Genomic DNA, 13,278 nt, shown 5'->3' with positions numbered 1-13,278 from the left:
GGTTTAGCAGGGTTAAAATAAACATATGAAAAATGACAAAGTTTAGATAATAGCAAGTCCTTTTCCAGCTCTGGTTTTACTTAGCAGGAAATGGCAAAAAAAAAAAAAGTACTGGCCTTTGACGCATTTGAGATTATTTATTTCCAACTGCAAGTGTTCAGAAGCATCCTGTGGACTCCACGTTTGTCATTATTTGACAAAGACGAAGCAAAAACTTGTACAATCCATGCGAGAAAAAATATTACTTATGGGAGTTGTTAAAACCACCATGTGTTGAAGTAACTGAAAGGCCTTTTGTGCATAATTCAGTTTTATCACTTTCTTATTTTCATACTCTTAACATTGCTTCAGGTTTTGAGGTTTGTGCAATTTATACAAGTTATGCAACAGTTCAGTGGTGTCAAAGTCTTGGGCCATTGCAACATTTGCATTAGTTTTCTAAGCTTTTTGTGGATTTGCTGCTGTGTTTGGGATCATTGTCCTACTGATGAGCCAGTCTGGGCCAAGCTATTGATTAGAAGGCCTCACGTTTTACTCCACAATACTTTGCTCTACAGAGTGATTGAGCAAATGGCTGCAAAACGAGTCCAAATTACCTTCCACCACATGACAGCTGAGGTATGCTAATTTTTCTTGCAGACACAACTTTGCACACCAAAAGTTCAGTCACAATGAAGAGGCAATCTCTGGGCAACAGAAACGAGCCATGTTTGTTCTGTGTATTTCTAACGGAGTCCTGCAAGCTTTAATATGTAGCTGTGGGGTTTGCGATTTCTCCGAGAATTGTTAACCCTTGGGTGAATTTGCTCAACTCTAATTTTGATATAACCACTGTAGATGTTGACCAGAGCTAAACAGGTCAATACAAGTATATACACAATTACAATATTCGTACAAAACAATATTGTTCAAGGCAGCAAAGTTTGACTGCGGAAAAATGGATCTTAAATTGCTTGGAAATAGCATTTTAACCGTTCCCAAAAAAACTGATTGCAGATTTCTGTCCGCCCCAGCATTGAATGAACACTTCCCTTTATGCACCAGATGGATCAACCAAAAGAATCTCTTGATTTTATTGAGATGATCAATAAATCAACCGTGTTTCATTGGTGTCAGTTGCCGGCTACTTTCCTAATTAAATCCCATGGAAGCAGCAACCTTTTATCATTTTGATTTCATTTGTGTTTCATACATTAAGTGAATGGTACAATCTGTTAACTTTCAAAGACAATAGCTTAATTTTTAAAGGTTACGGTAAAAAGATGTGGTCTTTTCCATATCTCCGTTGGAAAAGACCACATCTCTGTTGCATCCTGAAGAAATCATTGTATCTAAAGTCTGAATTTCATTGTACATAATACTATTTTGAACTGAGCATCTTACAACTAGCTTGTAAGAATCTGAGAATTTTAGAAACTGACACAACATGAAAACACCAAAATCTTGACAAAGAAAAACTGCATAAGAAAAAGAGTAAAGCTGTAATGCAGATGTTTTAACAAACCAGAAAGAGATATAATTTGTTCTCAACTTTTACTTAAACACACTATTTACATTCTTCAGTCTCATCATTGATATATGAGACAATATGAATAAACCATATTATAGTAGAGTACCTGGAACAAACAAACGGATATGAGAGAAAAACAAAATCTATCTGAAAACCAATTAATACATCAAAGGTTAAATACATGTATTTCCTAAAATAAAACTCACATAAGTTAAAGTCAGTTCTGTAAGAGCTCGCACACAAAACCATGCTGCTGAATCAGGAGATGATGGTGTCCATTTTTTATGCCGTTAAAATTAAAAATAGAGTATTAGGCATCCTCAGAAAGCAGGAGCAAAGTAGAAATCTCTGTCTGTCATTCAAGTACATGATAGATTCAAAAATAGAAATAATGCAAACCACAATAAGGAAACTATCCTGTCTACACATAACTCGTGTTTTCAAAATTTGGTTTGGGTGAAAACAAGCATAAACCTCGGATCCCACCTAAAAGGAGAAGTATTATGGGTAACTTTCAGAAGAGTTAAATAAAATGGACCAAATGTTTTTTTGTGTTTTTTTGGGGGGGTGGGGGGGATTTACTTTAACATACATTTACTTTTAGTGTATAAAGATAAAGCATGATCATAGTTTTTGCATCCTCTCACCAAAGATACATATTCAGAAAAATTGAGAAAATCGTTTCACTTTTTACGCTATGGTACCCCCGCTGATAAGAAGCTCGTAGGCAGGATCTCTGCTTCTGCGGCACAGCACGACACAGGCACACAGCATCCCCAACATCTGGAAAGACAAACAAACATTCCCACACTTTATCATCTGATATATCCCATACTATTCCAGGTTCATCTTTTCCTATGTGTTAGTTCTTTACATTCAATCTAAATAAATTAAATACCAAGTCCCACTATGATTTTAGAGCAGCTGTTCCTACAATTGAAATACTTAAATTCGGGAAACTTTATGGTTCTGAAAAGTTGTTTCCCATTTTTCTAAGAGAGGGAGGAAAGTGGAAGGAGGAGGGAAGGAAGAAAGGAAGGAAAGAGGAGACAGGGGAAAAAACAGAGAAAAGAATACTAGATACCAGATATTGAATGATCACATGAAGGGGTATGCTGTCTAGATTAATATAACAAACTGAAAAGAGGATTGTGAAAGATTACATCCCTCGATGTGAACAGATGAGAAGCATTTTCTTCATGTTGTTTCTAAATAAAAATTTGAATGAAAAAAAAAAAAAAAATCGGGAAACTACAAAAATGGAGAGAGAGAAGGGGTGAACAAAAGGGACAAAATTAGGACACAAGGAAAGTAGAGCGAATTACCTGGATGGCAGCAAACGTCAGCGCAGTCCAGATGACATACATCATAATCTCCTGTAGCTTCTTCACGACCAGCGCTTCACAGCCCTACAAACACACACAAATTATGTTCAAACATACAAAACTACAAGTCCTTATTAAAAAAAAATAATAATAATTAAGCCTTTTTACTTCTTGGTAGAGGTCTTCAGGATGAGTAAGAGACCCTGTGCAGCCTGCAATTTTGCAGCAACTGATGGGAACGCTGTTGTTTTTTGATTCTTTGTACCAGTGTGTGTGCCGCCAGTCAGAGAAATTGTGGATGCCGCAGCACTGAAGCTGAAAATGAAAACAAGAAAGTCGATAATGATGGCTGGAAACAGATGCACGACTGGAACAACACAAGGCCATCGTAGATGGCTTACAAATAAAAAGTTTTTTTTTTTTTCTTTCTTTTATTTACCTGTCTCTGAATATAGTCAATGGCCCGGCTTTGGGCGTTGCTGTTCGTGCCATTGTACTCGTCATAAACTTTCATGATAGAAGTGTTGACTTCGTCTTCAACCTGGAAACAGTAAAGGAGGATAAACATTACTGCTCTTTTAGATACAAAGACAATATTTAACAGCCTCACAGCAAACATGAGCTGATGGGAGAAGGTGGAGGATTGCTTAAGGCTAGGTACACACACACACACACACACACACATTTGTCCACATGAAAATGCTAAGACAATTGAGTCAAGCGCTCGCCAGACCAGTCCATATTGTGATGTCAAACCACACAGATGAAAGTCCAAGATCCACTACCTCTGGTTTTTCTAGTCAACTCAGTCATCACACAGCAAGTAGCCTGCACCCTTTCCTGTGGTTCTCAATTTTACAGGTCAGCATAATAATAATCTGAAGTTGAATTTAAGAGTTATCAGAAAAGATCGCCTGTGCCACAAATTAAACAATTACATTTCTCTTTCTCACCTTGGCTCTGTAAACGTATCCGAGAACCACCACAGCCACTTCCGTCATGAAAACCAGCAGGAGAATGACGACAAACTGTGGATTGGATTTCAAGGTTTTAGGTACATGGACAGCAGATACCATTGTTCAAGTTACTTTTTCCAAATGTATTATTCACTGCTTGTGGCTCGACGTTTAACCAAACAGAATGAATTAGAAAAGAATTTTAAGTGAAATAAAACGCGCAACGTTGCAGTCGGACTGGTTTACTCACCGTGGTAAGTCCACAGTGGCTCTCTCTCACTGTGGCGCAGCATCCGATGAGTCCAATGAGGAAAAGCAGCGCGCCTACTGCTATGATGATGACTGCAGGGATCAGAGTGTAAACGTCCTCGAAGAAGTGATCGTAGTCATCGTAAGTGATGAAAACATAGGCCCCAACATAGCAAAGGATGCCAGCTGCAGCCTGTGGGTAATCAGAAAATGTTACATTGCATTTACTTTTAATTTTGCTGTCAACGCAAAAATAAACACAATGTAAAAAGCTTCAAAAAATTTTCACCAGGTGAAACATGAACCCAAAACACGACTGTTTCATCACTATGCTTCAAAGCTGATGCCATGTTCTGAAACAATAAATTTTCTTGCCTCCTCTGCATATTAAATTTGTGCAATCTCTTTTTGACTGCTGTTGCTATATATCAGTACTTAAAGCATTTCTTCTAGGTTATCCTATCTGGAAGTTTTCTCTGGCTGTTGCTGCTGGAAAAACCAGTTCAGGAAAAACTTGTTGCTGCTTAAAACCTGCTTTGCTCGAGGGTGGATACGTTTACCAGCATAATGCTTAAATTTGTTTATATAAAACCTTAAATAGCCCTCATAACAAAAGGGAAAAAAAAGAAAATCATCAACCACCCATTTTTTGAAAAACAAAGCCTTTAAAATATTGGCTCCAAAAAACGCAGCAAGAGTTGCTCCTTATGTTACCAAACAACCAATATTGTCATTCCAATATTTTAAGTAATTAATAAAGAAATTGGAACCATAAGAATATAAATAATTACTGAGATCTACCAATTGATCAAAGATTGTAATTTAGAAAAAAGATTCAAATATTAGATTGTTGGTTTTGCTATCAGAACAATTTTAGTTTTTCAGTGTGTAATTAAGTAAACTATTCTACACTATATAGCAGTGAAATTGCAATATTGTGCAATTTTTTTTTTGCCAAAGTTACTACGGGGTTGTTTTTTTTTTTGGTTCTTTTTAACATACTTTTATTTGGACTCGTTTGTTGTCCTCATACATTCCACAACAGTACATCAGTAATTTTGAGGTCATGTAGTCAAATTATTGTTTTTATCCCTATATTTGCTTTATTTTCATTTATATGCACAGAATTAAAAAAAAAACTGGATCGTTTTGACTTAGCAGGTTCAGCTGATTCTGTCTTGTACATTATTATGAAGCCATACACTACCTGTTACAAAAGCAATTTAATGTTCCCAATAAATTATCTGTCTTCATTTAAACAACTCAACATGCACCTATCATTAAAATTATGTTTTATTCCCTGATTTGAGTTAACACAACTCTCCTGCCTTGTGAGTTTGCTATTTTTAGACCACTAGCAAACAATTTTGCTGCATCATTCTCTGGTCTGTTTTTATCTACACAGGATCCCCCACCGCTAGGAAGAGTAAAAGTCATACTACAACTGCAAACGAAGGCTCCTTAACGCTAAAACTCAGCTAACAAATACAAAAACAATTAGCGGAAATTATACAGCATCACACCCTGCATTTTTGAAGTGGATTCGTTTCTACTGCTATTCTTTCTGTGAATCTTTTGTGAAACATATCAGACATGTTGAAGCTGGTTGGGCAGCTGACTACAGACAAGCTAAGCTAATAGGGGGGGGGGGCACTTTGTGTGACGCACGTATAATAATAACAATCAAAAAACCTGCAAACCTACCCAAAATATCAGGTTTAGGAAGACCAGGACCGTCTTCGAGGACGTAATTCCACACTGTCCCATCATTAATGCGGAGATTTAAAGCTGCTCCAGAGAGAAAACAACGAAGTTTTTTATTCCAACATGTCCCTGCTGCTGCTGCTGCTGCTTCTACTGTTGCTGCCCTCTACGCCAGCCATATCCTAACTCTGCGCATACACGGACACACACAGCGAGGCGACACAGCGCCACCAACATCCGGAATACAAGCAGCGAGCGTTGAATAAATCATTTACCAAACCAACCCATATGACCCATATGATCTCAGGTGACTAAATTCTTATATTCAAGATAAGTTATGTGTATGGAGTTAGATTTGTTTCACAATTATTCAATCAAAAAAAAAAAAATCATGTCAAACAAAAAAAGTAGTATTCAATCAAAAAAAAAAAGTCAAACAAAAAAAATCTTAAAAACCTTTTAATCATATTTTCTTTTTGGTTGAAACTTTTTTTTTTTTGGTTGAGTCTATTTGCACATAACTCCATATATATTCAACAAAAAACATTTTTATAGCAAATTTGAGTAAAACAAAGGAGATTGTGAACTTTAAAGGGAGGTATTTTGTCGACATCTAGTGGCCAAATGAATACTGCTTTTTTTCTGCCATTTTTTGTACCAGTGTGAGTTACTGGATATACTAACAAATTTACGAAACTTTTTCTAATTTAACCTTGTTATATACACAGTCTTCAGAGTAGTTTATTGAGATTGTATGTCAATGAGAAACTATAAGTAATGCAAATTATTTGTGGAAAAATAATGTATAAATCATATTAAAAAAAGTGTGGCATGCTCACCTAAAGCCACATCATTTGTAGACAACATCATATGTCGGATGGAGTAATCCAAAAAATCTGTTGAATGCTGGAAAAGACTTGAAACAGAGGAGTTAGATTACCTTAATCACCTCAACTCTAGATCAAAACATATTCATGTATCAGAACATGAGGCCCAAAGACCAGAGATCAATCCAGTGGAGAATCTGTGGAAAGACTTGAAAATCACTGTTTACAATCTGATCCAAATGATACTGAGCTATTTTTCAGGGATGAATGGATTAACTTTTCAGAGTCTGGATGTGCAGCGCTGTTAGACACACCTGTGCATTTTCAGCAAAACGTGGTTCAATAACATTTTGATTGAGGGAAGTTGACCACAAATTCATGTTACATGTTACATTTTTCAGTTTTTATTTTTATTTCTTATTTGTCTTATTTTAATTTTTTTCACAACTACTTTGTGTCAATCTATAATATATATAATTCTCAAATAAGTTACACAGATGAATGTTTTTGTAACCTAATGAAGAATTGTGGAAAACCTTACAGACTGTATCAATAATCAGCATAGTGTTAAGCAATCTGTCTATTCTGGTCATTTTTATTATAATCATTGAAGTTGGTACACAGTAAACAAGGTAGTCAAAAAATATTTTCTGTTGACAAATTTGAGACTCATAATTAATTTAGACCACACATATTGATGACAAATGCTTTTATTGGAGTTTGTTACATAAGCATACTTACTGGATATTGAAACACACTCAAGAATGTGATGCATTTTCAATAAAGCAGCTCACTAACTTTATACATCTGTTTATGTGTTTTTATAAGAAAAATTTCATGCACAGCCATACTATAGCACAAGCCTGTAATACAACTGCTGTCAAATGCATGCTATTCCATAGCATTACAGAAGCTGAAGTCGGCATGTGTGCCAAATATTCTGTCCCAGTGACTGAAGTGAGGTGCAAAATTAGTATTGGGTTTCTGATGGTGCACATCATGCTTGCTGGGTCCTCCGTACATGCCAAACGGAATCAGGCGAGATGTAGACCAGGGGAAATCATAGCCACAGTGATCCTCCACCGAAACATACACGTGTACTATCATGAAAGCCCATGTGGTGAGTAGATGAGATTTCAGGATGACAGGATTTAAAGTGGTCCAAAAACCCACTGTGACCAGCTCCCAGCCACCCAGACACTGGGTGGCAAGAGCAAAGGGAGAGGAGTACTTGTGGTGAATGGCATGAAAGGTGACATACAGCCAGCGGATCCTGTGATGGAGCAGGTGCCAAATAAAGTACTGGAAGTCAAAGAGAAGGAGGTTGCCTATCACCCCGGCAATCAGCTCTAGCAGTTTGGGAGCCTGGTCCGGGAGGTCCACCGGTGGTCTCCATAACCACTGAGCCACTGAAGCAGGGAGCACGAGAAACACATGGTTGTACAAGGTGACACCGGCGCAGTGGAGCAATGTGGAGGCTGTCGGCCGGTGGCTAGGTTGTATCTTGAACTGTTGCACCCATGGCCATCTATCCCCCATGATGTCACAAGCAAGATAAGGAATGCAGAAGATGAAATACGAAGACACGGTTAGCACAATGGGGAAGAGTGGAGATCTCACATAGTCCCAGTAGTTTAGCCTCAGGGTGTCCCATAGAGGTTGCAGGAGAGAGTTTTGTCCCAAGTAATTTGTCCAGATATCCATGGTGTGATCTGCAAAAGCCATCCTTAGGAGCAAATCAGAGGCAGTTTTTTTGATGACTGAAGATGCTGCAGTCAGACACAGCAGCTTTGCTGAACACTTCAGCCCACGAGTGTCTGCCTATGCTCCACTCTCAGCGTGGGTGGCATCGAGTATCAAACAGATCCGACAAATTATTCATGCACCCTGGTTAACTGGTAACTTAAAGCGCACTGTTCAAATGTTGTAGTACTCATCATGGAGAATTGTTTCAAATTGAAAAAAAACCTAACAAAACAAAACAAAGAACAACTAAATTCTCAATATCTCTGTTAGTGGTGTATCCCTATTTCAGAACCAAGGCACAAAGGAGAGGTACCTTTTGAAGGATAAACTAGATATTTTTTCTAACAATAAAGAAAACGCCTTCATACTGTGCTTCTGGAAAATGCAAAGTCTAAAGATTAAATTTAACACAGGCTCTTGTGCAAGCAAACTATCAACATCTTTTAGATTTATTTTGTTATAAACCAGCACAAAGTTGTACAAGAATTCATGGGTGTCAATGTTTTTTGTGTTTCTTTGTATTTCTTTTTCTCTCCTCCCTCCCCCCCCTTTTTTTCTTTTTACAAATAACAGGTTTATAAACTAAAGTGAAGTGTTCTGTTTTCCCCCTTTTTTTTTTTTTTACTGGTCAGGAAAACTGAATTACAGTTGAACTATATTTGGTTCAATTCTTTTTTGCAGAATATAGCATGCTATAGAAAACTTATTTAAAAACTGACAAATAAACCTGGAACCTCCCTGCTGCAGAGGGCGACAAACTGTTAATTCATCCTATCACAGACACATCCGGACCAAATTCTTTCCCAACACGCCACGGCTTTGTTTTGGTTCCAGCACGGATCCATTTTTCCATTACGAGGTGGGAGTCATATTGGATCAGCGGGACGGATGGGACGCAGTTATTGGTTCTCGTGTAATTCACGGACGTTTTGAGGCGATCTGTCGTGTTTTTATTTCGCTGCATGTATTTCTGTGCGGGTTTAATACTCAGATATGAAATATGGTGAGCCAACTTGAACGCTCTGCAGATGTGGACGCTTTGGTCAAAAGACTGGAGAAGGAGTCTCTGACTAAGTTTGTCACTTTTTCTGTGGACCGACATTACAGTGACAAAGGTATAGGAAGGTATTCTTCCTGCAAGATTCTTTAAAGACAAATGAATAATGTTACTAAGAATAACATTATTTCCGTTAGGTCTAAGTGTTTTTTTTTTTTTTTTTTTTTTTTTTTTTGCCAAAATACTTGAGTTGCCATGTTTAAAGAGACAATGTTTGTTGGTTTGCTTATTTTAACTAACCAAGGTACATTGAGGATAAAAACATAGCTGGGTAGAAAAGTGTAGATTTCCACTTTGAAAAAGTTTTTTAAAAAGCACACTGAACAGAAAAAAAATTATTGTGCTGTGTGTATCTGAATGGTTGATGACATCACAAAAGGCGCAAGACTCAAGCCCGTCAGCTGCCCATCCTAAACGTTATGATTGTGATTGCTGATCCACAGATTGGCAGCCTTTACCTGTGAACCGGGTCCACTGGCAGTGGGCCGGCGGTTCTGGGATGCCTTCGATTGAATTCACCGGAATCCCTTTCATGTTTGTGGGCTCCAAAAGGCTCGTCTGCCATCAAGGCAAAGATCTTGCTGTGGCCCAGAAGAGGAAGTATTTTGAAGAAAAAGCTAGAAAGATGGTAAGTTTACACCAGCACACAAAGACATTGATGCATTGAAACAAGAGACATATCAGAGGAACACATCAGAAGAAACAATATCTAGAACGATGCAGGTAGTGACAGAACTATTGTGGGTTTTAAAGTTATGGTGCGATACACTTCAATCCAGAAGAATATAATATATATATATATATATATATATATATATATATATATATATATATATATATATACACCAACAAGTCAATTGATGATTATTCTATCATCAACTGACTTGTTGATAGCTTTTAAATTAAGTTCAGAATTTCTTCACATTACACAGCTAGAAGATCACAGCTTTGGCTGCCAGAAAACCCGTCGGCCATCTACAAAAAAGGTGGGATGTCCTGCAGCCATATCAATCAGCAAGATTGCAACATTCCCTAAGTTCAAGGTTGGTGTAGTCTAATAAAAGATAAGTTCTGGTTTATTTATTTTTTTGGTTTTCGTTGTACAATCTGGCAGTTAAACCAGATAACCCATTGCCCTCTCTAGTTTACAGGATTCAAAATGTACAAAAAGTAAATTTTATCTGAATTCTTCTTTGCCTTCCTCCTTGTCTTAATTTTCTCATGTTAGGTGGTGGACAGTGCAGAAAGGAGTAAGAAGGCAGCTTCAAAAATGCTGAGATTGGCCCTGGAGAGAGACCCGGTCATTTGGGAAACACGCTATGCTGTCCTACATTCGAACGAGCATGCGGGACATGCAAATGGGAGACATGGTAAGAAAGTATTTAAAAAATATATATATTTTGCACAAATGTTTTTGAGATTAAAGTTTTATCTAGAAATAAATAAATGAATAAACTGTGGTTCCCTTTCTTGTCCTTAAAGAAGGAGATGCGACCTCACGATCTGGCATGATCTCATGCAAACGAGCAAGGAAGTCAGATCTGAGAAGGAAATGCGTCAAACTCACCAAACAACTCCTGGACAGCTTGAACTCTATTGAGGACTATCATACCCTTGAGGAGGTTTCACAAGTTTTAAGCACCCTGCTGAAAGACTTGGTTCGACTGAACAGCAAGATGGAGGGAAAGTCTCTTCATCCTGAAGCCAAGAACTCTAGAGCTTTATCTGAAGTTCCAGCCCTGCTCTCACAGAGGGACCCCGAGGAACCTGAATCTGCGCACAGTGATTGTTTAGGAGCTCGGGCAGCCAGTGACCAGGAACTCACCGGTTAAACGTCCCAATTTAACATTTCCAGACTTTTAAAGCTTTTTGTTTTGCTTTTGTTTAGATTGTTTGGTGTTCCTGTTACCGGGAGTTAATGACTCCATTGCCTGTCTGTAGGATGTCCTCATATGTGCACATTTTGTGAGGCTGGTTTACGTTTTTGTCTTACCACAGGTGTGTTTACAGGGTAAGATTTTGCAACTTTGTTACTTAGAAATTTGATTTTTTTTTTTTTTTTAATAACAAAGATATTAGTTAAAATTAGTCTAAATTAGTCCTTTTACATTTCTGAAAAAAATCTTGGATTTTTTTTATTGCCATATAGTTAAAGGAAAAGCACTGTGCATTTTGATTAGTAATATTAGTAATTACTGACTAAACTGGTCTCTAGACAGTTAGCACTATTATTTTTTGCCAAAGGATAAACTCTGAAGTCTATAAAATGCCACTGGACTCTTTAAAATGCTAGGAAATTTTGAAATAAAATTATCATTTTATCTTTCATCTGGATAATGAACAGAGCATATGACCAAACCAGCCCAGAAATGGTTCACCTGACATAAAATTAGTCTTTGCAATACTGTGGAAATGATCTAAAGATTATATCCCTCCAACCTTGTGCAACCTGAGTGCTTTCCCTTGAAAACAACAAGGTAACCTTGTCAGAAATAATGGTGTGTCCTGTTTCACTTAATGACTGCTGGAGATGGACATTAGCTTCCCCCCTGAGAGGTGATAAATAAAGTGCTCAAAAAAAATTGGAATATTGCCAGTAAAATTTGTAGCAAGTATTTTTTTTTTTGTTTGTTTGTTTTTGCAAATCTTCAGCCAGGCTGTTCAATTTATCTATGAATATGTTTGCTTTTAAAGATTTTTTTTAAGAATATAAGCTTCAATTATTGTGTTTATTGTTATTTAAAAAGGCAAGTTGTTCTTGCTACAGAAACTTTATTTCAAAATCTAATTTAGTCATCTGGATAGTCACATAACCAAAAGTGTCAATAAATAATTTTTTATTTCATTATGGGTTTTATTTCCATTCATTTAAACTTGATGCATTGATGAAATAATCCTTTAACAGAGCAGGTCAGAACCCACTTATACCTGTTTTCAGACAGCTCAGCAGAGGTTTAAGACCGTAAAACAAGGTAATAGCCCCAGTTGGATTTCCAACCAAACTTACGTAATATTGGTTAAAAAGCTGCTCAGTGATGCAAGAACTTAAAGGATTAGTGTTAGTGCCTGTTCAGACCGTGATTATGTTTACTGAAGCTTATCAGAACAAGAAGGGCTGTGATTTCTCTTATTTTTTATAGTTCAAAGCCCTACTCATTATACCAGGCTAAGAGGGAAAAAAAAGAAAAGAAAATACAGCTCATAATGATTAACAGTACCATCATGTTTAATCACGGCTGCACAGTGGTGCAGTTGGTAGAGCTGTTGCCTTGCAGCAAGAAGGTTCTGGGTTCAATTCCCGGCCCGGTCTTTCTGCATGGAGTTTGCATGTTCTCCCTGTGCATGCGTGGGTTTTCTGCTGGTACTCTGGTTTCCTACCACAGTCCAAAAACATGACTGTCAGGTTAATTGGCCTCTCCAAATTGTCCCTAGGTGTGAGTGTGTGTGTGCATGGTTGTGTGTCTCTGTGTTGCCCTGCGACAGACTGCCGACCTGTCCAGGGTGTACCCCACCTCTCGCCCGGAACGTTAGCTGGAGATAGGCACCAGCAACCCTCCCGACCCCACTGAGGGACAAGGGTGTAAGAAAATGCATGGATGGATGGATCATGTTTAATTGTAGTGTGCATCACCACTGCTTTGTTTAGCAATTTATGTTTTAATATATTAGATTTAATGAGCTTTTATCATATTATAGTACATCTGTCCATTTGTTAGGCTTTCTTAATAAACTACTGAATATAGAAATGCGTCTTCATATTGATCATGTACACCCCTATATATTATTTTACCACTATGTGGCGCCAAAGTGTTATACAGACTTGTCATTCACCTGAGTAAAACTGTCACTATCTATAGTATTAGAATGCTTAGAGAGAATGTTGAATAGTATTTTAGATAATGTT

At 37.5% G+C, this 13,278-nt stretch overlaps 3 protein-coding genes across 5 annotated transcripts; 1 reads left to right on the top strand and 2 right to left on the bottom strand.

Annotated features, from left to right (window-relative positions):
- Positions 1-1,516: 1,516 nt before the first annotated feature.
- Positions 1,517-5,952, bottom strand: tspan3a (tetraspanin 3a). Its single transcript, XM_008412308.3, has 7 exons — positions 5,745-5,952; positions 4,042-4,233; positions 3,789-3,863; positions 3,275-3,376; positions 3,004-3,150; positions 2,836-2,919; positions 1,517-2,293 (listed from the first exon to the last, which is right to left on the bottom strand). The coding sequence occupies exons 1-7, from the start codon at positions 5,808-5,810 to the stop codon at positions 2,201-2,203; spliced, it is 759 nt and encodes a 252-aa protein (XP_008410530.1). The 5' UTR covers positions 5,811-5,952; the 3' UTR covers positions 1,517-2,200.
- A 1,313-nt stretch (positions 5,953-7,265) lies between these two features.
- Positions 7,266-8,532, bottom strand: ch25hl1.2 (cholesterol 25-hydroxylase like 1, tandem duplicate 2). Its single transcript, XM_008412309.3, has one exon. The coding sequence runs from the start codon at positions 8,294-8,296 to the stop codon at positions 7,463-7,465; it is 834 nt and encodes a 277-aa protein (XP_008410531.1). The 5' UTR covers positions 8,297-8,532; the 3' UTR covers positions 7,266-7,462.
- A 418-nt stretch (positions 8,533-8,950) lies between these two features.
- Positions 8,951-12,219, top strand: LOC103466609 (uncharacterized). Of its 3 annotated transcripts, none has more exons than XM_008412310.3 (5): positions 8,951-9,432; positions 9,818-10,002; positions 10,307-10,417; positions 10,603-10,744; positions 10,857-12,219. In XM_008412310.3, exons 1-5 carry the CDS (start codon positions 9,318-9,320, stop codon positions 11,204-11,206), a joined length of 903 nt encoding a protein of 300 aa, XP_008410532.1. In that variant the 5' UTR covers positions 8,951-9,317; the 3' UTR covers positions 11,207-12,219. The 3 variants fall into 3 exon arrangements, with proteins under 3 accessions (XP_008410532.1, XP_081464332.1, XP_008410533.1); XM_081608206.1 differs by having other exon boundaries at positions 8,953-9,176; XM_008412311.3 differs by having other exon boundaries at positions 8,953-9,442.
- Positions 12,220-13,278: the final 1,059 nt, after the last annotated feature.

Source organism: Poecilia reticulata, chromosome 6 (assembly GCF_904066995.2).
Source record: "Poecilia reticulata chromosome 6, P_reticulata-male-v2, whole genome shotgun sequence".
Taxonomy (NCBI): Eukaryota; Metazoa; Chordata; class Actinopteri; order Cyprinodontiformes; family Poeciliidae; genus Poecilia; species Poecilia reticulata.
This window is presented reverse-complemented; position numbering and strand designations above follow the sequence as displayed.

Coding starts and splice junctions, on each gene's coding strand:
- LOC103466609 (XM_008412310.3), top strand. CDS start 9,318: ATGGTGAGCCAACTTGAACGCTCTGCAGATGTGGACGCTTTGGTCAAA. Junction 10,418..10,602: donor CAACATTCCCTAAGTTCAAG/GTTGGTGTAGTC, acceptor TTCTCATGTTAG/GTGGTGGACAGTGCAGAAAG. Junction 10,745..10,856: donor ACATGCAAATGGGAGACATG/GTAAGAAAGTAT, acceptor TTGTCCTTAAAG/AAGGAGATGCGACCTCACGA.
- tspan3a (XM_008412308.3), bottom strand. CDS start 5,810: ATGATGGGACAGTGTGGAATTACGTCCTCGAAGACGGTCCTGGTCTTC. Junction 3,377..3,788: donor GATACGTTTACAGAGCCAAG/GTGAGAAAGAGA, acceptor TACTGTTTCCAG/GTTGAAGACGAAGTCAACAC. Junction 2,920..3,003: donor CTGAAGACCTCTACCAAGAA/GTAAAAAGGCTT, acceptor GTGTGTTTGTAG/GGCTGTGAAGCGCTGGTCGT.
- ch25hl1.2 (XM_008412309.3), bottom strand. CDS start 8,296: ATGGCTTTTGCAGATCACACCATGGATATCTGGACAAATTACTTGGGA.